The sequence below is a fragment of the Protopterus annectens genome, chromosome 2.part0 (assembly GCF_019279795.1).
Source record: "Protopterus annectens isolate FY-2018-M chromosome 2.part0, PAN1.0, whole genome shotgun sequence".
Lineage (NCBI taxonomy): Eukaryota > Metazoa > Chordata > Ceratodontiformes > Protopteridae > Protopterus > Protopterus annectens.
Window position 1 is genome coordinate 218,834,478 of NC_056728.1, and position 26,092 is coordinate 218,860,569.

The 26,092-nt window shown below is 40.1% G+C and overlaps 1 protein-coding gene across 2 annotated transcripts in view; it reads left to right on the forward strand.

Moving 5' to 3' along the window:
• Positions 1-26,092, forward strand: part of LOC122793025 (MOB-like protein phocein) — a 565,681-nt gene that overhangs the window by 277,555 nt on the left and 262,034 nt on the right. For both annotated transcript variants that reach the window (XM_044060679.1, XM_044060677.1), the window contains 2 exons: positions 2,849-2,949; positions 6,329-6,371. In XM_044060679.1, coding sequence (XP_043916614.1) covers positions 2,849-2,949; positions 6,329-6,371 — 144 coding nt within the window. The remainder of the gene's footprint in view (positions 1-2,848; positions 2,950-6,328; positions 6,372-26,092) is intronic.

Below are 26,092 nucleotides of genomic sequence, written 5' to 3' on the forward strand. Positions count from 1 at the left end.
TACGGGGACGTTTGTAATCTGAGTCAACTGAGGAAGTGCAGTATATCTGACAGTCTGTGTTATGAAGAAAATGTATGTAATTAATCTCACAGCAGTGCCTGGTCAGCTTGTTTCAGTAAGTCTGTCAGCAATTATGAATATACAACTGTACAGTTTGTGTAACATGCTGTTAATTCAGCATAACACTGTTGTTTTAGTCAGGTATTTCATTCTAATTTTGTCATCCTGCCTTCCAGTTCAGATTCATCCCAGTAAGTCGAAGTCCAGATTATAAAACAGTTGATGGGCTTCAAAGCATTTTTGAGAGCCCTCACATTGGAGGGGATGCAAGTAATACTAATCAGGTTTATGTCTCGTATCAAAGGTGGAGGATCACTGATGACCCATTTTACATTTACGCAAATTCATGGTTGTTTTTTCCTTCATTAGCTTGGGCACAAAGGATGCCTTTTGGCTGATTCCTATCCTGATGATCCATAGCCAGTTTCTTGGATTAAAGGAGGAAAGTTTCCATTACCAGTGGTTTTTTTTTTTTTTTTGGCATGTAGCATTTTTTACTTCTCAGTATGTTTTCTTGAAAAGTACTGTATCATTTTGCAAACTGTTAGATGTTCGGAATGTATGCAGAGAAATTCAAACTAGTTCAGTTAAAATTTTGCAGAATGTGTTTGAAATTTCATCACTGACACTGTGTGTTATTTTAGATATGTGGTTTGGCAAGAGCATGTCTATATATTGCATTTGTTTAATAATACATAGCTTTGAAAATGGATTTAATTTGTTTACTTTGTTTCTGACTGCAAATGGAGATAATTTGCTTTGCCTACTGCTATAGGTTCTATATTGGAATGTTAGAATAGTTTCTGTAAATACCATTAAGTCAAAGAAAATTACATGTACATGTCATGAAGTTATTGAATGTATGGTGGCAGTATTTATCCCTTGGTTTCAATTTGTAGTAATGTCTATTTTTGAGATGTAAGTAAGTGTAGGGGCTTGTGGTCTTATTTATTGTGTGACTTTTGGGTACTCTGGGTGTAAGAAAGACAGTTATTTTTATATCTTATAGGCCAAGAGTCCAAAATAACCTAGTGTAATGTCACAGTGACATATTAGTAGCATATAGAACATACTAAGACATTGAAGTCAATAAATGGTTACATTTAGAGTAGTATCAGTAAAAGTGATAGTTAAAATTTCTAGGTGAAAATTCCGTGAAGGTGTAGTTATAAAGAAGGCTTAGTAGTAGAGAATATTATTGAGATAGCAATGAGGAAGCAACACAAGGGAGGTGGGTTAGGTTGGAAGGATGCAGGTACATTTCCATTTAGAGACAAGCTATGAATGGAGGAGACTGTTAAAGTTTTCTAGATTCTGCATAGTCCTTAGGGTAGGGGTAAGTGAGTTCCATTTTTTGGCTAAGGAAAAAGAGAGGAGTAGTTGTCCAGGTGAGTGGTTAGGTTTGTGAACAGTGATTAGATTTTGATTTTCAGATCGGAGATGTCTGTTTGGTAGATAGAGGAGAAGTATGTTGGAACGAGCGGGGCATTTAGTAGGGTTGAAGAGGAGTCTATGGGCTGTGATCAATTGAAGGTAGTCTAGGTAGTTAGGACGTTCTAGCCACTGTAGTGAGTGGAAGGCTTCACAATGATGGGAGGAGTACTTAGAGTTAGTGGCAAATTTGGATATTTTGTTATAGCAGGTTTCTAACTTGGAAGTGAGAGAGGATGACGGGTTTGTTAGCAGGGTAGCACCATACATAAGGAAGGGAAGGAGGTAATTTGAGGCAAGAGTGTGTCTAGAGTGGGGTGAAAGGAAGTGGTTGTTTCTGTGTAGCATGCCACGCTTTTGATGGGTTTTCTTTATATTATGAAGGACATGGAGGTCGAATTATAGTTCATCTATTATAACTCCTAGTAATTTAGCATAGGTAACTATTTCTGTAGGAGTGTTGTTTTGGCTTAGTACTTGGAAGGAGTTTCCGCAGTGGTGCAGCGGTAGTGTTGTTGCCTCACAGCAAGAGGTTCTCACGTTCGATTCTCTGCTTGGGTTGGGAGTGCCTTCTGTGTGGAGTCTGCATGTCCTCCCCGTGGTCGAGTGGGCATTCGAAAGACATGCATTGAATGGGTGTGCCTTCGTTGAAGGTTGGATGTCGGGCTGGCAACTCGACACCATAAAAACCAACTGCCAATCATTAGTGGACCGGAGTTCCGCTCTGGCAACCCCTAACCAGGAAAAACCTAAAGACAAATAACATAAGTCAAGAGTCTAGTGGTGGAGAAATCCAAGTGTATAGGAACATTCAGATTACAGACATTGCATGAGTTGGGTAATAGGGAATCTAGACCACTTTCTGACCGATTCATATCTGTAAAATGTATTTTGACATGCATTGCTTAACTTGTGTCAGGTGTTTGTCACTAGTATGTAGAAAACAGTTTGGTTAGGACCATGGATAATCACATTGCAAATTAATTTGTCATCTTTGTGCTGAAGGAGGTACACCTTATTCTAGAAAGCTGTGCTAAGACTATTAAAACTAAATTTAAAAAAAAAAATCTGTTAAGTAGTTTAGAGCATCTGCCGAAGAATGTGGCAGATAGAGGTGGCGTTTGTTCTTTGTTCATTATAGACTGATGATTTAAGGTACAACACTGTTTGCATTTATTTGTGCTAGGATAAATGGAGCTTGAATGTGGTCATTTAGTAAGCTTGTTCCCCGAGTTTATTGGCTGAGATGTAACATTTCACCTTTAGAATGAAGATTGGCATTTGCAATGGTGCTTTAATTGCTTTACATTTTCCTCTCTGTTTTTTCAGCGTTGAACATCTTTATTTCTTTTTTCAGTATATCCAACAAAACATTAGGGCAGACTGCTCAAATATAGAAAAAATTCTGGAGCCTCCCAAAGATCAGGATGAGGGCGTTTGGAAGTATGAACACTTAAGGTAAGGCTAATTCATACTGTGTGGGGTTAAGTGTAGGTTTTTTAATCTAGTTGTATATGAGTAGTGGTGTTTTTAGTGTGCTGCCTCTCCAGTACGGTCTGCCTTCATTAAAGGTGTGCATAGCCTGAATTATCTGCTGTCCCAAGGGACAGTTTGCCCGTAGGTTTGTTTTTGGATTTCTCTGTGCCCCCACCAACACCCGAGTTTCTGGCCTGTAATTGGGTTGGGAAGATGGCTGTAAGCCCACTGATGAAGTGGTGTGTGCAGGTTTGGCGATATATTTGTATAATCATTCTAATAGCCTGTTGTGGTGTCCTTTACCTCAGAGAGCTAGTGATGAAGAGTGTACTTTCATACCCATTTGCATGGTAGTGATATCATGTGAATGAACATTTGCCTTCTTCCAGGGATTCACAAAACTCTTGCTCCTCTCTGTTACGTCATCCAGGACTCCTTCAAGAGTGCTATTTTTAGTTTAACCTTCTGTTTTGGGGATGTATGTCAGAACATGAGAATTTCTGGTTTGTTCTGTATAACTGTAGTTTCAGTAAGAATGTCCCACATTGGGCATTACAGATAAACAATACCACTGTTCCACTGGCTGTCTTTTTTTAATCTGTATAGACTGTAACAGTGGTGCTGCGGTAGCGTTGTCGCCTCACAGTTAGACGTTGCCCATTCGATTCTCAGATAAAGCATCTTCTGTGTAGCGACATGCGTGAATGGGCGTTCCTTCGTTGAAGGTTGTGCGTTAGGCCCGGCAAGCCAGTACATAAAAATCTACTGCCAATCATTAGCGGACCGGAGTTCCGCTGTGGCGACCCCTAACCAAGAAAAGCCGAAAGACACAAACAAACATAGACTGTAACAGTGATACACTACAGTTAGGATTATTTTAAATGACAGATATTTGTAGAATTGTTAATACAGCTGACAAAATCAGTAAATTTTACAGGGGATATCAATTTCTTCCTGTATGAAGATATTTCAAACGGAGCAAAATGTTTTGAAAAATGTATTTTGGTTGGATGCTGCTTGAACACTTCTATGTTTTTAATGGATGTTTTAAAGGAAAGTAACCCTCTCCTGCAGTGTAGCTCAACCCTTGGGTTGCTTTTCACCCTTACAGTATATTTTCAGTGTTGTCTACAGGAAAAGCTGTTTGTACTTTATAAAACTCAAAAGAAAGGGAAAGCCCATCCACTTGTTTAAGCCTCTCGCATAATTTGGAGGAATTTGTCTCTGCCTGCATAACATGACACAGACACAACTGAAATCTGTAGGTCTTCCTTGTCAGGTAATGCCCACAATCTTACATAGGTGATTAGTTCTGCTGATTTCAGCAAGTCAGCAGCGCAAACAAAGACAACATTGTGAAACTGTTTTCCATTGACTTTATTATAGAAAGGAGGAAAACTGATTGATAGGGTTACTGCCTTCTCCTTCTGCAGAGTAGTACTGATTTGGGCAATTCTGTCCTGGGGATGGACGCATGATAAATGGCAAACGTTTTGATGTTTTACAAGAAAAAAATATCTGACTTTCCTCCTAAATATCATCAAAAGTTTTGAATACTAGATTTGTCATCTTATTGTCATAAAGTAGTGTAAACAACCAATATTGCATATCAGAGTATTTATCTTGGCAATAGAATAAAAAATAATTATTTTTTGCTGGATGAGGGTATGGTTTGTCCTGTATAATCTCTAATTTCAGTAAAAATGTCCCACATTGGGCATAAGAAAAGATGGCAACACTAATAGCTGATCACATATTTTGTACAGCGAATGATCCACTTGTAAATGGTACTTAACTAGAGCGGTTTTGTAGAGAGCTTAGTCTTGCACTGGTCTTGTTGAGTTGTCATGTTTGGGGATTACAGTTTTGAAGAAGTACTAGTATGTTGCAGTATAATAGAAGTGGGAAATTTTGTGACTGCGTTTGTACCTCAATTGAAAAATTCTTAGCACATTCAAGAGCAGATAGTTGTACTTTTGTGTTGTGCTTGTGTAATACTTTTGAGCAAAAACAGCACAGTAAGCATGTTAGTACATTTCTCCAACATTCAGGATAAAAAAATCATCTTCCTACTTGTGAACTCACTGGTGAGTAGCAGACCAAGTTGTATGAAGTTTTTAACAGCTCATGGATTGCACTGCTAGCTTTGACACCTTAGGAATAGTATTGGTGGTTGTCAGTGCTTATAGCATAAGAACAAAGTGACAATCCTTGCATTGGCTTGGAATTAAGTATTTTCTTTGACTGGAGATGTAAAATCGGCCTGCATAGCTTAAAACAGAATCTGAGAAAAATGTTTGTTCATTCAAGAATAAAATGCAAGCAGCCTTTTTAAAGGAAAACTCCACCCTAGAACTAAACCTGTTTTTTACTCTGTTTCCTGACCTATGTTAACACTTCAGAATCACACTAATTGGTTTATTTGTAATTTTACAGGACTTTATGCATCAACGTGCTGTTGTACTCCCTCAAGCCTTTCTCTTTCCCGTAATACTTTGTATGACTCATGCCAGACATAAGGAAGTAACTTTGAATTCCCATTCTATTGACATATAATGGCATTTGGGAGGGTCACTGTTATTTTCTTTACCTTCTGTAAAAGGACTGCTTCTTTTCTGTCTCCAGTCACCCTCATTTATGTTTGGCTCAGACCTTGATTTACACTATACTTAGAAGTTATCCAGCTGCAGCCAGAAAACTAATTTGCAGATCTTTGTTCATGTTTTCTTTTGTAGTCTGAGGAATTGAGAGTCCCCTCCCCCTACACTACTGCAGAGGTGTTACTGAGAGACCCTTGCAGAATCTGTTCCTCAGACTACAAAAAAGCTCTGAACAAAGGTCTGCAATTTACTTTTCTGGCTGTGGCTGGATAACCTCTAAGTATAGTATAAAACAAGATCGGAGCCAAACATAAATGTGGGTGATTAAAGACAAAAAAAGCAGTCGTTTTACAGAAGGTAAATAAAATAATGGTGACCCTCCCAAATCCCATTATATGTCAATGGCATGGGAATTTAAAGTTGGTTCCTTATTTCTGGCATGAGTCTTGCAAAGTATTATGGGAAAGAGAGAGACTTGAGGGAGTACAAGATTACATTGATGCATCAAGCCCCATTGGTAGCCATGTTGTAGAAAACGGGCTAAAATTACAAATAAAGCACTTGGAGTGATTTTGAGGTGTTAAAGTAGGTCAGGAAACAGAGTGAAGAACTAAGTTTTTTTTTTTTTTTTTTTTTTTTTTTTTTTAGTTCTAGGGTGCAGTTCTCCTTAAGGAAGGTATGTGAGATGCCTGTGATTTAATGCTGCCACTACTGTATTTCAATGGTTAAGCATATTCATGCTAATTTTATTTATTTTTTAGGCAGTTCTGTCTAGAGTTGAATGGACTTGCTGTCAAACTTCAGGTAATGCATTATTTAATCCTTTGATTACTTGTGTATTCATTTTTGCAAGTGTTCATAATGAAATGAATGGTAACATTGAGTCCTGCTTAGGTTCTGACATACACTGCCTCCAATTCTTGGGTTGCTGGCTGCATAGATTTCCTTCATAGGGGTCAATGTTGCAGTATGAGCCCCTCATTCATGAGAACTGACGAAAGTTTACAGCTGCTATTTCAGTCTGACTTTGAGGTTTGCATACGTCTCCTGAGAGCTGAGTACCTTTCCCTTCTCTTCTCCAAGCATCAGTCTGATGCAGTGTTAAAAAGAACAGCTCACCCCATTTTTGGTTCTTTTTTGAACAAGAAGTGAGCAGTCTCCGTGTTCACCTCTTCCAGGTGACTTTCAGTATATAGTACTTAGTTTGTCAACATTTCTTTTACATTTGTTAGTTTTGCATTATGCAGTTTTCATTGACTTGGATTGTTAATTTTGGGATTGGAAACAAGTTTTGAGGCATGTGACATCCCTGGAAAATTACCTAAGAATAGAGTGTGCTGAAGGCAGATTTTTTTTAAAGGATTTTTTACTTGCAGTGTCTTTTTTTTTTGCATTAATTGATAAATGCCAAACATCTTGTGACTGTTTAATGGCTTTAAAAAATAAAGTACTTCTGTTTGACAATGAATTTGAAGCCTTGCTTAATTTAAAAAAAAAAAAAAAAAAAAAAAAAATTTGCATGTCACCTAGATATGGATTTTGACCCGTGGTCAGGGAGTGCATTTGGTGACCTAAAAATAAAGGTATAGGAAACTCTGCAACTATGGTCGCGCACTCTTGCTTGTAAACTTTTCCATGACAAGCCTCTTGGTTACCAGTCCCACTGATACTTGAGGTGGTTAGATCCAGTGAGGTTCTGCCTTGTTTGTCATCGGACCATCAGTTGGTTTCTGCCGTTTTCTCCATGCTGTCCTTTGTAGAGGCAGACATTGTGATTGTGTCACTTGTGGTTTGCAAGCTTCTAGGGAGGTGTTTGAGATTTCCAGGCTGGAGACAAGTTCTTATATGCATTTAACAGGTATGCTGCTCCTAAAATTTCAGTTGTCCATTGAATTAAATGAAACCTTAGGTGAAGACAGTAAAGAAAATAGCCTTTTTAAGAAATTTACATGGATTTGTCCCTCAAGTCAAGAAGGCTAGTCTACTCTTAACTGTTGTAGACCAAACTTCTAAGATCAGATTATGACCAAGCAGCATTTGAATGTGATGCAGTGTATGGCAGCCTGACAGAGAATAACTGATTTATTTTGTCAGCTGTTTTGTCAGAAGTATCCCTTTCAAGATGAGATGGGAATTCTCTTCCATAAATCCGTTTATCTTTAGTCCTGCTTATTATACATATTTTCTGTTGTAGGTTTTACAGAGGAAATCCTGGGCTCCCCTCCAGAATATGTTTCTTTGAGGGGGACTTCAAACTTCATGAGGAACCATATTGAGTGAGGCTCCAAGGAGGTGTCAGAGGTTCATGAAAAGATGGTTAGATTAACCATCTTCATAGATTAATTCAAGTCCCAGGTGATCCCCCCACTTCTAAATTTGTACCCCCAATTGAAAGTTATGCCGAGTCATCCAAGAACCTCATTGCAGACCACCCACTATTCATGTAAAGCTGTTAGGGGATCTTGGTTACATCTGGGACTCCATATACATCCTGATAAGAGCAAAATCTCTTATTTTGGGAAAAAGATTTAAACTTCAACCTCCGTGTTTAGGGCTGTCTGTTACCTTGCATCATAATTTATCAGGGTGAGATCATCCAGCATACAGGGGATATTGTTTGAGATCAGACACTGATGTGAAAGAAAGGGCATGCTTGTGCAGATTGATCCAAATTATTGTTAAATTGGGTTTGTTTGTTAAATGGGATTGCAATACAGTAAACATTTGTAATAGATCAGCAGCAATTGGTACAGTGATTAAAATGTATGCATGTCTATAAAGATTATAACCCATACCCCAGGCTATGAAAGAACAGCTTCTACATACATATCTCTAAAAAGTTGTTTTTTAGCCTCCCAACACAAGATAGTTTAAAAAGAGACAGAAGAGCAAAACTGCGGTTGCTATTTATCATAAGGATTACTTTTGCGTTATAATCCATTATTGATGGGATTATGCTTCCGATGGATGCCTAACCATTTGTCCTAACGTCCATAGGTCTCTGCTCAAGGTGACCTTTCCCAAGCAATGAAAATTAGTAAGATACACTGTTTAAAAGAGAGAAGTGACTGTTTTACCACCTTAAATGACTCCAAAGCTGCAGTAAATACCCACTATGGGATCTTTCGTTTTTGTTTGTACTGCTGTTTCATTGTATTTTGATTTATTTAGATGTGAAAACTAGAGGTCTTTCTGTGGCTGATATTTGGGTCAACAGCTGTGCTCGTCTGACAGATTCTACTGAATGATTTTCACTTTATGCAGTGGCACAGGGTAGAAATTGCAAAGCTTCTGACTGATGGTCTACTTCCTTTAATAAGAAAACAAGAAGACACTTTTTTGCGAAGGTCCTGTACCCTAATTGCCTTCATAGATCCCAAAAGGCTTTTCTCTTTGTAGCAAGAGAAAGCCACCCTAAGTCAGAAGTGGCATTTAGAATGTATACAGATTAGTAACTTCAATGCCCTGAAAAGATGTGAAAGCTTTTGCAGGCAGTGGATGTGAGGTTTTTGCAATCCTGACAGTTCTGCGAGAGCCTGTGAGTGTCCATTTTGCAGAGGAAAAAGTTCCAGTCCTCTACCTTAATATCTGCAAGTATTTTCACACCTGCACATGCTTCTTTGCAGGTTGAAAGTAGGATACTTCATCTCCCTAGGCTTCTCAAGTTTTAGGTGATGCATCACAGCTGGAAGTCTATCCACATGTTCCTGCAGTTGGCCATTGAGTCCCTTGCCCAACAAGAAATTTGTGTCTTCTTTTGATATCGAAGATATTTTTGTACAAAAACCTTTAAGTCTTGGAGAGGATATCCTTTTCAGACAGGATGCATAAATTAGTTAATCCTCCAAAACTACACATTTTAAGTAATGCGTCTGTAGTAGCTGTCATGCTGTCATCTGTGTCATCCTCCTTGGGATTTGTGCACAAATGGTTCCCTGAGAAATAGGTGGCATGGCAGTATGACAGAGAATGCATCTTTCTGTACTGCTGCCTGGTGGACACTGTAGTTGTGGAGCATCCTGTGAATCTGAGAGAAGACTAGTGCCATCCTTGGCTGCTGTGCTTGAATTCAGATGTAACTGAAGATGTGCACTCCACTTTAACTTCCAGTCATAGTCAAGTTATGAAACTGATGAAATCAGTAAATCCGTGAATTTACCTTGGAGGATATTTTCTTCAGGGAATCACACTTTGTGTGAACATTTTAAATGGGGAGTCAAAGAACTGTACATGACTGTCATATACAGTGCAATGAAAAAGTATTTGCCCTCTTCCTGATTTCTTATTTTTTTGCGTGTTTGTCACACTTATTTCGGATCATAAAACAAATTTAAATATTGGACAAAGATAACCCACGTAAACACAAAATGCAGTTTTTAAGTGATGATTTTATTAAGGAAAAAAAAAGTATCCAAACCTACATGGCCCTTTGTGAAAAAGCCCCCCATGTTAAATCATGAAGTAACTGTGGTTAATCACATTTTTGGGATGATAGAGTTCAATTTCACTAGCCACACACAGGCCTGATTACTGCCAGACCTGTTGAATCAAGAGATCACTTAATAGAACCTGTCAAAGTGAAGTAGGCAAAAAGATCCCAAAAAGGAAGACATCATGCCATTAGACATCTAAAGAAATTCCGGGACAGATGAGAAAGCATCTGTCAGTCTGGAAAAGGTTACAAAGCCATTTCTAAAGCTATGGGACTCCAGTAAATCACAGTGAGAGCCATTATCCACAAATAGAGAAAACATGAGACAGTGGTGAACCTTACCAGGAGTGTCCAGTCTATAAAAATTGCCCCAAGAGTGCAGCGATGACTCATCCAAGAGGTCACAAAAGAACCCAGAACTTCTAAAGAACTGCAGGCCTCACTTGCCTCAGTCAAAGTCAGTGTTCATGACTCAGCCATAAGAAAGAGACTGGGCAAAAATGGCATGCATGGTAGAGTTCCAAGGTGAAAACCACTGCTGACCAAAAAGAACATAAAGGCTCGTCTCACATTTGCCAAAAAAAATCTTGATGATCCCTAAAACTTTTGGGAAAATATTCTGTGGACTGACGAAACAAAGGTTGAACTTTTTGGAAGGTGTACGTCCCATTACATCAGAGGTAAAAGTAACACAGCATTTCAAAAAAAGAACATTATGCCCACAGTTGAACATGGTGGTGGTAGTGTGATGGTCTGGGGCTGCTTTGCTGCTTCTGGACCTGGACGAATTGCTATGATTGATGGAACCATGAATTCTGCTCTTTACCAAAAAATCCTGAAGGAGAATGTCCGTCCATTGGTTTGTGACCTCAAGCTGACAAGCACTTAGGTTCTGCAGCAGGACAATGATCCAAAGCACACCAGCAAGTCCACCTGTGAATGGCTTAAAAAAAAAACAAAATGAAGGTTTTGGAGTGGCCTAGTTAAAGTCTGGACTTGAATCCAGTTGAAGGCGGTTCATGCTCTGAAACCCTCCAGTATGGCTGAATTAAAATAATTCTGCAAAGAAGAGTGGGCCAAAATTCCTCAACAGCGATGTGAAAGACTCATTGCCAGTTATCGCAAAAGCTTAATTGCAGTTGTTGCTGCTAATGGTGGTACAACCAGTTATTAGGTTTAGGGAGCAATTACTTTTTCACATTGGGCCATGTAGGTTTGGATCTTTTTTATTTTACTTAATAAATAAAATCATCACTTAAAAACTGCATTTTGTGTTTACCTGGGTTATCTTTGTTTAATATTTACATTTGTTTAATGATCTGAAACATTAAGTGCGACAAACATGCAAAAAAGAAAAAAAAAGAAATCAAGAAGGGGCAAATACTTTTTCATTGCAATGTATCCTGCCTGGATTTGTTAACGGATAGAAGACCCCAACCCTTTCTGCTGTCATTCAGTTTTTACAGGTCTTCAGTGACATCTTTGAGAGTGCTTAACTTAAGACTTTAGTCTTAATTGAACCCAAGAAACATGACTGGTTTTTGATAGATCAAATACAGATTTAAGTACTTGTTTACACAGAAACCTAGTGCCCAGTTCTGCTGTTGTTCTATATTTCTGTGAAAATCTCTGAAGGCATGTAGAGGATGAAAGCTGGTTCTACATATAAAGAATTTACATTTAAATGCTGTTAACCATGCTACAGTAGTTGTCATGCGATGTGGTGCACAGAAGTTCTAGAGAATTCAGTTTGAAGTGTTGAATGCACAGAGTTTACTTGCATCGTAGAGTGTAGGCATGACTGCTATGTCTGTTATTTATTGCACCTCCTTACATGGGAAGGTTTCAGTGGTAAAATATCCATCAAAACTGAATAAATGTGGGAGTGCACAGATCATATGTCTGGAGCTGATGTCTGGGTTGAGACCCTTGGCTTAATGTGATAGCGGATTTTAAGAGGAAGCAAGTGTTTAGGAGAATGCTGAATGTGGTCAAAATGTTTCCTTTAGCAATAAATGTTTTGACTTTTCTTTAGAAGCCTGCAGCTGAGGGCTGCATTTTTCCTAGGTTTCTTTGGAGACGAGCAAATTATATTATAGGGAAAGAATACAGGTACGTTATGGCCTCCTTGTCCCTGGATGAGATTCTTCAAGCTTGTGTTTTTTTTTTTTTTTTTTTTTTTTTTGAGGCATGCAGGTTGTTTTTCATGTCTGGGAGAGGAATGAAGATAACACCAGTTGGTGTGGGACTACAGGCAGTGGCATACGTATCTTGGCATGGATGATCTTAACTTTAGGTTGGGTAGGGCCTTTGTTTGCTTCTGTGTATTTTAGCTGTTCCTTTCTGTTAGGGGGTTGGATTTCATTGTTTGGAGATGTGCATAGTTTTGTGTGTTTGCCCTGAGTTGACTGGTTGTAGGGGTGTTCTGGAATGTGGTTGTTTTGTCTGAGGATTTTCGTTGAAACCAGGTGGTCTTGTGGTATGTGATTTGGGTTCAGATGGAGAGGAGAAAAAACTGTGTGGGGGACTGGCCTCTCAGCATTGGTGGGTGCATGCATCAGACATTTTAAAAAGCTGTCTTATATAATATGCAGAAATTATTTACATTAAAGCTTGAAACTGCATCATTTGACAGGCATGTGGTCTAATGGCAGTTCAAGTCAGCAGAATGTCGAACCAAAATGTATCGACTACACTACAGCGAATGGGTAGTGTAGTTAGCTTATTTGGGTTCGACATTGTGCAGGGAGATAGTGGCCCAGTGAGGAATAGGGAATTAACCTATGTCCTCACTGTAGTGCGATCTGGGAGTTGGCATATTTAATTTGCGGGGGTGTGGGGGGGGTGCAGGGGGGACACAGCCCCCTGCAAAATAGTAGAATTAACGTACGGTTTACTGTAGAGTGTAATGGTACATTAATGTGCGTAACAGGAGGTGAGTGACATCACCTCCTGCTATGTCAAATACATTGAGCTACGGATGTGGATGTATTTTTGCCTTGGTTGCTGTTTCAGAATTCTGAATTCAGCAGTTCGGGTCAGCATTCTGAATGGTCGACCAAAGTGGATTTGGATTTTCAGTAGTAAACTGGCAGAAATAATGATTTCTTGTTGTAATGGCGACACTTTCCATATTATCATGGAATGTGAATGGGTTCACCGGTTCAGACAAGAAGGAAAGAGTAATTGTATTAAATGCAGAGTGCAAATAGCAGTAGTACTAAAAGAGACCTATTTGGAAAGAACTGAGCATGTGAATTTGGGAAAGAAAGAAATTCCGGATGGCTCCATCCATTCTCAACCCCTTTTCCCATTTTTGCACATGTAGTCGAGGTGTCATTTCAACAGTGACAATCATCAAGAGCCAAGGTTTACATAGGTGGGTGACTAGCCCTGCCACAGTTGCTCATTGGTACCAAACACTCACTGACATACCTAGGGCCAATTTAGTGTGTCCAGTCCACCTGCTGCATGTTTTTTGAAATGTGGGAGGAAACCCATGGGAACATAGAGAGGAAACGCACGGACTCTGCTCAGAAGACACCCCAGCCAAGAATCGAACCGGAAAGCCTCTTGCTTTGAGGAGACGATGCTAACCGCTGCATATTCAGCAGAATATCGGGGACAAAGGAAAAGAGTACTTAGATTAATTTCAAGGGTAGCTCTAGTACTGATGGAAGAGGGGGAAAAAGATGATAGATTTTTGGTAGTAAGGAGCTATTGTTAAGAGATGATACTTAAGTGCACATGTATTTATATTTCACCTGAAGCTGCTAATGTGAAGCTTAATAAAATTTTGGGGGAAGTACACTTTTTAGCAGGGAATATTGCTTTTACATGGGGACTGAAATTTTATTTGTAGCAATGAATATGCATCTGGGGGGCCTAGAGGGGGAAATGTAAAAAAAGAGGGTAGATTTCTGAAGAGGTTTCTAAAAATATTTGGTATGGAAGATGGGAATTCATTAGTAGGAACTCAGAGAATTTACATAATATTCCCCAAGGTACGATGACTGCGCTAGACTAGATAAAAATTATATTTCACAGGAACGTGTGCATTTTATTTGGAGTTTTGACAAGCATCCAACAACTTTCAGATCATGAGCCAGTAATAACTAAAATAAAAATGATGGGTAATGGAAGTTAAAAAAAGAGGAATTTAAGGAATGGGTAGTGGCAGTTATTTAGAGGTTATTGGGGAAGATTGAAAGTACCCCAGAAGTTATAGCTAGTGAGTGGATAAAATGAAATGGGGTTGAAATAAGCAATGTGGTTAAGAAGTAACAAGAATTATTTAAAGGGCCTTACAAAGGTTAACACAATAGGGAAAGCAGTCTCGAGCAGTGTACCCAAGGGGTCAGTCTTGGGGCTTCAGTTGTTTGGAATATACTTTTCTGAGGTGCAGGCCAAAACCAGTAGGCTATGGCTGACCTAGTTTACAGATGACTGCAAGCTGGATGATGTCATCTATTTCCCGAGAGATGTGGACATCCTCCAAAAGGGTCTCACCCAAACAAATGATTGGTGCCAGAAACATGGCCTCAAACTGAGAGTCAGAAAATGCATCATCATCCCCTTTGGGGAGAGTGATGTCCCCACAAACTATCACATTAATAACAAGGTCCTAAGCACGCAGTCAATTATAAGGGACTTGGGCACCCAGGTTGATAGCAAACTGACTTTTGACCACCATGTTGCCTCTGTTGTATGAAAAGCTTTCTACATGGCCTACTTTATTAGGAAAGGTATCTCATCCAGGGACAAGGAGGCCATAACGTACCTGTATTCTTCCCTTATAAGACCCATTATTGAGTACAGTGCCCCTTTCGGCATGTAACTTGCAAAGCACATCAGCAGCTGGAGATGATAGAGGTTATCACCAGGAGAAATCCAGGGTCTCAAACATCTACCCTACACAGGTAGGCTAAAAGCCAATGTCCCTCCACTCAGTCTCATATAGACTTCTCAGAGGTGACCTCTGTCTGGCATACAAAGTAATCTCAGACTCCACCTTGATGGGACTGCTGCATATCTGCAAATCAAGCTCCACTCAAGTAACCCACACATGGAATCTCAGCCTGGTCTGTGACATCAATAGAGCTTGTTGGTGGGACAGATTTGTGTCCTAGAGACTTCCCCTTCTGTGGAATAGGCTCCCTCTCCATGTCATAGTGCCTCATTAACCCTTTTTAAGTGCAACCTGGATAACTGGATGGGGAAGAAAAAATACACCCGTAGGATTCCTCCCATGTCCTTGCTGGACAGGGCATCAGGTGCTGACATGTTGGAACAATGGCTAAATTTTTGTCTAAGCTTGTAAGGGCCACTGGGTCAGTAGCCTAGTAACTTCTATGCTCCTATGAAAATAAGGGGAATCTCACTGAGCAAGAAGAAGCATACCTGCAGTGATCTAGAGAGAAAATGAGTACCTAGAAAATGTGCACAAGATTAGAAAGATTGTTATGAAGCAGCTATTTTTTGATAACTTAATGTAAAGTAGAAAGGGTTTTTGTGCTCTGGAGTTATTGCCAAATGTAGGGAGCATGGAACAAGAAATAACCAGAGATCTTGTAGGGAAACTTTTGATGAAAATTTGCATAAAGCAGAGAAATGGAGAAATCAAGAAAAAACAACTGGAAATATGTATATAATACTTGATTGCTGAGCCTCATCCACCTCAAACCTTGGCATATTTAATGGTTAAGATAGGAGGAGTTGAGATAAAAATGATGTATAATGTACTTGCAGGAAAGTCTCCAAGAATAGATGGTATTCCTATGGAAGTTGGGAAGCTAGGAGGGAAGAAAGTGATAAAGATTGGAAGGTTTTGTTTAACAGTACTTTAGAATGAGTGGAGTTACCAACATCCTGGCAAAAAAGCTGTGGTGGCAGTAATATGTAAAGATGGTAAAGACCCATTGGATCTAGCTTCATATAGGCCCATTTTGATTCTAAGCCGTGACTATAAAGTGTTTGTCTATAGTGGCTAAAAGAATGGCAAAGGTGTTGCCAAAATGAATAGATATGGATCAGTGTGGTTTTGTTTAAGGGAGGCAAACATTTGACATTATTAGAACAATGATGGTCCAGAAGGAAGCAGAATGTAAGAAAATACTGCTGCTGCTGTTGGTCTTTGATGCAGAGCAAGCATTCGACAGAGTAAGCTGGGATTATGCTAGTAGGGCAATGGAAGTATTTGCATTCCCTGATGCAATGATAGGATTAATTAGATATATGAGAGATTGGGGGCAAAAATCCAAGTGGGAAGGTTCCTCTCTGTGTCTGAACAGAGGAACCAGGCAGGGTTGTCCTTTCCCCTTTGCATTGTATTTAGAACCATTGGCAAAGAAAATAAGGGACACAGAAATTCAAGGATATAATTGGTTATGGTAATCAAGAAAAGTTTGCTTTTATTGTAGGTGATATTTTATACTTTATAAAACCAGAAAAAGGACATGTCAGGGTTGTGGAACGTCGAGACAGTTAAGGGTATGAAACTGATGACAGTTTAAAGTTATAGCCTTAGTTTTAAGTACCCTTGCGTATATATGGGGACATGATAAAATAAAGTAGTTAGAGGAATGTGGATTAAAAGGGATTCTGTTACAGCAGCTAAGGATATGTGGGAAGAGACCAAACAAACGATAATACAAAAACTGTGAAACTGGAAACCCTTGTCTCTGGATAATGGATAGCAAGATATAAGCAGTAAAAATGTCTTTAGTCCCTTTAGTTTTGTACACAACTCAGGCCTGTTTTTATCAACCAGAGGCATAGTTATGGATAACAATAAAGAATTAAAGGATTTTTATTTGGAAGTCGAAGAGGACAAGAGTCCTAAGTTAATCAGTACAGTAGAACAAGATAGTTTAGGATTACCTGATTTGAACGGATATTTTAGAGCTGCACAGTTAATGTTATACATAATGCAACCTGAAAGCTGCAGTTCAATGTGGAAAGGGATGAAGAAGCAAGGGAATTCAAATAAATAAGAAGTGGGACTTTGGATTCAGATCTGTAAGGAGAATAGTAGTCATACAAAATGTTATATTCATAAAGTAGTAGAAAGTATACTAACAACTAAGGCAGCATGGGAGCGGAGAAAGGAGATTTTGCCTATTGGGGATGGCTACAGTTAGAGGTACAAAGGATAGAAGAGTGGGCTGGAATTTACTGGAGGACGCTTGCAAAGGAACCAAGGTATTTTGAACAAATAATTACAGAAGGAAAGGTAATAGGGTAGGAAGAGGCAAATTCAGATTGCAGGCTAGTGATTGCCTTCCCTATCAGGGATAAATATCAGTGTATAGACAAAGTGAAAAGGAAAGAGTAATCCTAGATGAAAGACTTGCACTGGTTGAGTTTTTAACTGTTAAAGAAACAATTAGTAGGACATATACAATATTGCACAGTAACGATAGGAATCAATCAGAGGAGGTCAGAAGATAAGCAATTTACAAGAAACAATAGGAGGACATCCGTATTGCTCCCATATATGCAGTAAAATCTAGAAGATTTTGGATTTTTGCCTGGAAGTGTTTATATTATATTATATTATATTATATTATATTATATTATATTATATTATATTATATTATATTATATTATATTATATACCCAAAGCAGAATCCAAGATTTTTTCCTCAGGTAGATTGCAAATCTTAGAGGTGTGATGGCGAAGAAAGGGGTACCTGGGAGCTTATGTTTTGGGAATGTAATGAGTTGGCAGACTGTCTGCAGAGTACTCTGTCAAGAATACTGTGCAAGCAAATGAGTACAACTAAGGAAATTTTGTCTGTTGTAAATTTTTATTCTGTCCTCTATTGATGGGTTTGAATCTGAGACGCCTGATCCAGACTCTGCCGCTTGTAAAAGTTAGTGACAATCCAAAACTCTAGCGTTCCTCCCTTACCCATAATGCATCATCATTACCTCAGATCGCGTTTGCAGACGTTAAGTGAAAGATGTGGTTATTTCATACTCGAGCTTTTAGGCCGATAAGTGCAATTTGTATCGTTACAACTTCTAATATCTTTTTAACCATCTTCTATTTTTTCTACTCTTGTACTAACGTGTTCTGTATCGTTAGTATCTCTCCTGATTTTTCTCTTGTACAAGTGTATTCTATATACTATCATTAGTATCTGTGTTCTTTCTCCCTTACCCTCTACATTTTAATATAGCCTTACTACCTTTGTGGGTAGTCCATTTCCCTTTTTCTTCCATTCTGAAAACTAATTTTAAGGTTTTTCTACCTTTATGTTTGTTGTGCTTAAACTTTCTGTAGCATTTTACAGTCCTTCCTGTTTTGTTGTGGCTGTTATTTTCTGGTCATGGCTGAAAAGGAAAAAAACTCCAGCAGGGTTTAAGAAGTGTGGGAAATTCAGCCAAAAAATTCCTTTTTTCGACCCTCACTATGCTTCTACTGCCTAGGCCCCCTTCACTTACAAGAAAGTTGTGCGATCTGCCATGCCTTTAACCCCCAGGCTTTGGTAGAGTGCAAAAATAAATTAATCTTAAATGGACTTCTACCATCTTCCTTTGGTGATGCTATTTCTGGAGAAGAATAGTCTAAAATGTTATCTAAATTAACTTTGAGATCATCTTCAGCTTCATCAAGGACCTCAGAGAAAGTTTCTGAAAGACCTTCTTTGGATCCAACAGTTTCTTCGGATCCATCCAAGAAGAAAATTGTCAGATCTGACCCCCTCGGATCAGACAAAAGAAAAGAGTACCTCTTGGGATTGGACGGTTTTTCAGATCCAAAGTCTCCAAAAACACAGGATTCATCGGCTCTGAAGACAACCTTTCTGGACACACTGCCTTGGATAAGGTGCTCCCCATCTGTACACCCTGTTTTATCAACGGGACCTTCTCCTGCGCTATAAGGACTGGACTCTCCCTCCAGGCAGTCCTCTCACTCTTCTAGGACTGTCACAGTAAAAGATGTAGAGAGACAGATGCTCTCAGTGCAGAGCCTCCCAATGGTTGTTTTGGCTCCTATCCCTTCAGGTCAGTAAGCCCTTGCATCTAAGACTCCACCTTTGACTTTTCCTTCGCTGACTATCTCTGTGGGTTTGGAGCCCTTGCATCTGAGTCGTCCAGGGCCATCTTCTGGTCTGAAGATCGCTGGATCAGAAGTTTTCTCTGAGCTCCTCTGAGCTATTGGATCCAGAGAGCTCTCGTAGCCGTTTCTACCTTGTCGGGTCTGAGCGGTTTCAGTCAACTCTTGAGGGCTTTGAAGCAGTCTTTGCACTTTGGAGCTTCAGCAAGGGTTAGTTCAGCTCTGACTTCTGCCTCTGGGTGTCTTTCCTTGGAGCATGGTGAGTCCAGGGATCCGAAAGCTTGCTTTTTGGACCTGGGCTCCTGTCTTTGTCTGGGAAGGTCAGCCTTTAGGACCTTGGAAAGAGCCCTGTCAACTTCCATGACACAGACTGGTTCTATTCCCTTGGGTTCTATATCCCGTGCTCTGTATCAGGAGTCTCAGCTTACCCTCCCACAGGGGTAGCCAGTACCAAAACCTCAGGACACTCATTTGGATATTTTTGCCTCTTCCAATACCACCCCAGATTATCCCACTGAAGAGGTCCCTCAAAAGAGGACATGTAGGAGGAAGCATCTAGATTTCCCTGAATATATTATGAAAGACATGGATTTTGAGGAAGGTGAAGGATCCCTGCGGTCAGCTCCTGCGGATGTCTCATTTGGAGACATCCATGAAGTCTTAAAACAGGGAGGGAGGAACTATCTATTTCACCATATTGCAAAGGGATCTGATAAAAGAGCTCTCCAATACCTTTGCAGGAACCATATCTGAGGAGGTAAAGGATTCAGTCCCTCCAGCTGATGACCCTGCAATCGATATCACTCATCCATGAGGCTGATTTCCAGTGTGGCAGAGGGAACCTCAAGGGCAGTAGGTTCAGGTTTAGCCATCAGGAGACCAGCCTATATGCGCTTGTGTGACTTTGCAGAGCCTTTTAAGTCCACATTTCATCAATGCTCCTTTTGACGGCACCTCTCATTTTGGCCCCTGAGTAAACGATACATGGTCCAGGTGTGAGAAGAATGGGAAGACCCTCTCTGCTGTGGGCATGCATTTTTCCACCACCCCCCCTCCCCAGAAAAAGATCTTTCTCTAGGAATCAGAGGTGGACAAATGTGGTTCAGGAGATCCCAAAAATCTTTCCAAGACGCATGGAGCTTTTTCCCCCAGAGGCAGAGGGGGAAACTCAAATGGTAGACATCGCCCTCATAGCAGAGGAGCCTCGCAACATCAAGGGTCCAGAGATTTTTTCTTTGGCGAGCCCTTTCAGCATTCCTGAATGGAGGCCTGATCCTCCCCCACTGGAGGCAACTGGGGGTCATTTGTCCCTGCATAAGTGAGCCTGGCTAGAGATAACGAAAGATACTTGGGTGCAGAGGATCACATCCAGAGGATATATCATTTTATTTTCCCTTTCTCCTGCAACCTCATAGAAAATCCCTGATGTGCCACCCAATCAAAGGGATTAAGTAGCTGTACAAATACAAAAGCTGCTAGATGAGTCATCCAAGAGGTCCCCCCAGACAAGGAAGGATCCTGAACTTACTCTAGTTTCTTTAGTGCCAAAGAAAACGTGAGACTGGAGACCAATTCTGGATCTCCGCAAAATAAACAGAGTTGTTTGAAATTTCGGATGGTTACGGTTCAGTCCATTCTTCCATTTCTGGAAAAGGGTGACTGGATGTGCTCAGTAGATCTCCATGATGCATACTATCATATAAAAATAGGTGATCCAGGAGAGTCTTGCGCTTCAGGCTGGGAGCCGGTCATTATCAGTTCAGAGAACTGCCCTTTGTCCTCACCACAGGCGTCAGGGTGTTCAAATATATGGCAGCGGTAAACACTCACTTTTGAGACTGCAAGGAATCTGTGTGTTTCCATACTTAGATGACTAGCTCATTACTGCTCCGACCAGGCATCAACTCATTATGGCAAAAAAGGTCATCCACACTTGCACAAGATTAGCAATATTTCGAGAAGTCAAATCTAGAGCCACCTCAAATTCCAGAATTCATAGGAGCTCTACTAGACACAAGGTCAGTGATAGCCTCTGTTCCCTTTTCCAGAGTTCAAACCTTAAGGTCACAAGTCAACAGAATACTTTGCAGTACCACACTGTTGGCTCAAATAGTATTACAAGCTCTGGGATCAGTGACAGCAACAGTAACCCTTGTTCTGCTAGTCAGGTTTCACATAAGAATTCTCCAGTGAATACTTGCATCTCAGTGGTCGATTATTCATCTACCCTTGTTGGCCCCAGTACAAATTACAAACTCTTGCAAGAAAATTCTGATTTGGTGGATCCAATCAGATCAGGTATTAAAGGGTCATCCGTTTGTCCCCTCGCAGCCCAAGGCCATAGTGACCATGGCTGCTTCCCAGCTAGGGTGTGGGGACATTACCTGGGAAAGACTGTCCAAGGCATATGGTCCCCCATAGAGGCCATTTGCATAAAAACGTTCTGGAGTTTAACAGTGCTTTAAGCATTACAAGCTTTTCAGGATACTCTTCCCATCAGGAACGATTACAGTTCAAATGGACAGTATGTCAGTGGTTTGGTACATAAACAAGGAGGAATCTGATCATACCCTCTGAAGCGCCAAGGTTGTGGCAATGGGCAATGTCTTCCAACCGCTTTCTCTTAGCAACACATGTTCTGGAGAAGTCCAGCGTGCTAGCAGACAAGCTGAGCAGGTGCGTACTGTTACCTCATGAATGGTCCCTCAGTCAGAAAGTGGCAGAACAAATCTCAAAAGAGGGGGGAGGAAACACAAAGGCAATAAGCGGTATACAAGGATTACTACAACTAGCGATGAAGGATTAGACTCTTCATCAAACAACAATGTTTTAAACCTTTCTAGCCATGTTCTGTCACCATCTGAAGTTACCATTTTGAATAAAGGGTTAACATTTGTTCCCTTTTTTGTTGTTGCTGAAGACTCATTTGCACAAGATGTTGTTTCTTTTTGTAGATTGCTTAATTTAAGAATGTTTTTTGGATGTACTAATAATGATTTTGGGTTTTCAGATAAATTTATTTATCACAAATCACAATTCACTCCACCCATGCACCCTGTTGTCCTACAGTTCCAGAACAACATTCTCAAAGATTTGCACTATGCCAGGTCAGTATCCAGTATCAAACCTAATAACATCTCTATATCTGAACAAAAGTCAATCATTGATCTGCAAAATAATCATGACATTGTGATCATTTCAGCGGACAAAGGTGGTGCTGTTGTGGCCCTAGATTGGCAATATTATGATCAGGAAGCAATGAGAAAATTATCTGATGAAAAATATTATGCCAGAATGGCCATTAATCATACACCCAGATTTCAAAATGAAATTGAAGAATTTTTGTCCCATGCCAAGGATGCTTCCATTATTGATAATGATACTATGCACCAACTTTTGGTTCGTGATTCTTTGAATCAATACATCTACTTTTTGCCAAAGGTACATAAGGACCCCAGACACCCACCGGGTAGACCAATTGTATCAGGCAGGGGATACATTACAGAGCCTTTATCTCTTTTTTTGACCAACAAACTGAAGCCCCTTCTTCTTTCCATCCGCTCCAGATTAAGAGACACTACCAATTTTTTACAAATCATCTCTGATACACAACTTGAGCTTGATTGGCGTATGTGTACCTTTGATGTAAGTGCTCTATACACTAATATTCCTCATTCTGGTGGCTTAGAAGCTCTGTCTTATTGGCTTAATAATTCTGGATTGTATTCTTCTGATTACAATGAATTTTTGTTGGACATGGCGTCTTATGTTTTGACTAACAATGTCTTTTTCTATCGGGACATTTGCTACTGGCAGACCAAGGGTACCGCCATGGGTTCCTCTTTTGCACCCATATATGCGGACCTTTTTATGGCTTATGTTGAGAAAGATCTTGTATAAAACAGCAATAATAACATTTATCTGGAACAACTTGACATTTGGAGACGCTACCTTGATGATTGCTGGGCTCTATGGAAGGGTGAGCTTGCAGGGTTGTTTGATTTTTTATCATACCTTAATAACAATAAATGGGGCCTTGAATTTACTTTGCATTATGATCACAACCATATAACTTTTCTTGATGTATCCATTAACAGATTACCAGACCATACACTAGGGACTCTTGTTTATAGGAAACATCCCGAATTTAACACTATACTACATGCCTCCAGCTTTCACCCCCCCACATATTTCTAAAAACATCCCAAAATCCCAATTCATCAGGATGAAACGTATCTGTTCTGATGAGACTTCTTTCCAAGCACAAAGTAGGGATTTAACCAGATGCTTCAAGACCAGGGGATACAAAATGGGGCATGTTTTTGATGCTATCAATAAAGTCAATCACATGAACGGGGATGATTTATTAGCGTACAAAACTGATCAGCAACCTTCCCCCCAACCCATCAGGTTTACAACCACTTATGGTAGGAACTCGGACAGTTTGATTCAGAGTGTTAACAGACATTGGAATCTACTACTGTATGACAATGATTTGTCTAACATTGTTCCTGATCGATGCCTTTTTTCTTTTAAGAAAGGCAGTAATCTGGGCAGTCACTTTAATCATTATAAACATACACGTGATACAGGTCTTCCCGAACCAATACAAACTACTCTCACTGGCAGTATTCCCGTTGGATGCTATCCTTGTGGACACTGCACCCATTGTAATAAAATCTCCAAAACGAAGGAATTTACTAGTAGAAACTCTGCTATTGTATACAACATCAAATTTTTCACAAATTGTAGCTCTGATTGGGTAATCTATTTAGCCACATGCACACGTGGGGCATTCTATATAGGTCAAACTTCTAGACCATTAAGACTTAGAATCTCAGAGCACATTAGTAACATCAAAAAAGGCAGGATACATAATGCTCTATACAAACATCAGCAAACACACCCCACAGCCACTTTTCTTTTCACTATTATTGACATTATTCATGGTAAAAAAGTCAATAAAACAGGTTGGCATTCTCTATTGAACTCTAAAGAGAAAAAATGGATTATTAAGTTAGATGGTTTATTTCCACCAGGTTTAAATGACAAGCTGTAGGTTTTATCCAATCATCTTTGTTTGCAGTGTACTTAATGACAGCTTTGAATCTGCTAGCTTTACACTGAGGAAGGCTGTGTATAGTTAACCAGCCGAAACCGGTCTGTGCACCATTCTTTGCTGTTTTTCTGCAATATGGTATTTTACCAATAAAAGTTTAAGTTTTTTTGGGTTATGTTCTGCTGGCTCCTCTCTTTTTTGCTCTTTTGGACTACCTACTGAGCCGTGCAGTTGCTTCTGTGCATGCTTAATATTTGATATAGAACAAATCTTCCACAAATGGGCCGGCCATGATGCGAACTCTTTGCATCCCCCCACACAGGAGGAATCTTAGGGATGCTCTACTCCGCAATTGCCCCCCCCCGTATTACTTTACATATTTTCCCCATTTCTTCTAACCCTGAAATTCCTTCAGAGTTGCCAGATTGAAGACCAGAGTTATCCTCATTGCCCTCTTTTGGCTGTGACAGATTTGGTTTCCCTTCCTGTGGTTTCACTTAGTTCACCTGCCTTGGATTCTAGACCCAGTTCTGGACTTCCTGTCTCATCTGACTGGCATGACACATCCAGACCTTCCCAACCTCAAGCTGACAGCTTGGTTTCTCCAATTCCAATAATAGCCAGACATTCTATGCTCTCTTTCCCTGTGCGTCACATCTTGCTGTCTTCCCTTAAGCCGTCCACTAATCTATACATTAGTAAGTGGGAAAGATTTGTGCATTGGCCTACTCAAAAGCACACCGATCCTTTTTTGGCACCATGCAAGTCATTTACTATATTTCTTGGCCACTTTTAATCAGGGGGCTAGTTCTTCCAACAGTGGGAGTCCATTGCAATTTTTAATTTCCACAGTGGATTTTATGGCCATTTACTAGGCTCTCAAATTATGTAAAGCTTTTTTGTGCTGCACAATTTTTCTTAAACCTCCCTTTAAATATCTTCCCCACCATGGGATCTGTCTGGTACTGCAGTCCTTGATTTCTACCACCCTTGGAGTCTGCCCATGATTGTGATCTGAAATTTTTGTCGTGGAGTACATTATTTTTAGTTGCCATCACCTCTGCCAGATGAATTTCAGAAATTCAAGCATTGTCGGAAAAACCTCCATATCTCAATGTTCTTCGTGTTTCACTGTTGCAGTCGTCACATTTGGGTTATCTGCTTGCAGTAGCCCTCAGTCGGCCTGATTAAAAAAAAGTCTTGGGTCCTGCGTCGGTTGCTGTCCCTTCTTCCGTGACGTCAGGTCGTCAGGGGTATAAAACATGCATCCGGCGCCATTACATCAGTCTTTCTTGCTGTGCGGTGCCCGAAGCAGAAGCAGTTCACAAGTGCCGGTCGGCCGACTCCTGAAATTTTCATTTTTGAGCTTCAGAACTGAAGTCTTCAACTAAAGCTAAGTACCCCGTTGGGGAAACTTTTTCTTGCTCCTTACTGATGTCAGTAAAAGTTAATAATTGCATTTCTTGTGGAAAGCAAATACCTCACAAAGATTTTCATTCGTACTGTATTCCTTGCCTAGGCCCTGACCACAACGTACCTTGCTGTCGGTTTTGTGCCTTATTTAATCAACGCACTATCTGTCTGTATATTTTCGCCTCTAAATATTTTGATTCTTGGATCAATTATCAAGAAATGTCGGTAAGCCATCCGACTACCGGCATTCCGAAAAAAACGCAGATAGACAAAGACAGGCCACCCATGTCCAAAGCTGCCGATGACACTTCTAAGCCAGTCGCTAGAGTGAGGCACTTTCGCAGCCCCTGATACCCGCTACTTCTGATTCGCAGGCATTTACTGAGACCCATTCGGAGTCCAGTATGCTGGGAGATGCTTCAACTGTGGAACCTGCGGATGTCACTACCTTAGATGGGTCCGGAGCCACTGTGCAGGCACCGGTTTCTGAGGGTGTATTCAGGCCTACAGACTTGCATATTAAACAGATGCCTCCTTCCTTAAGGCCTAAACCTCGA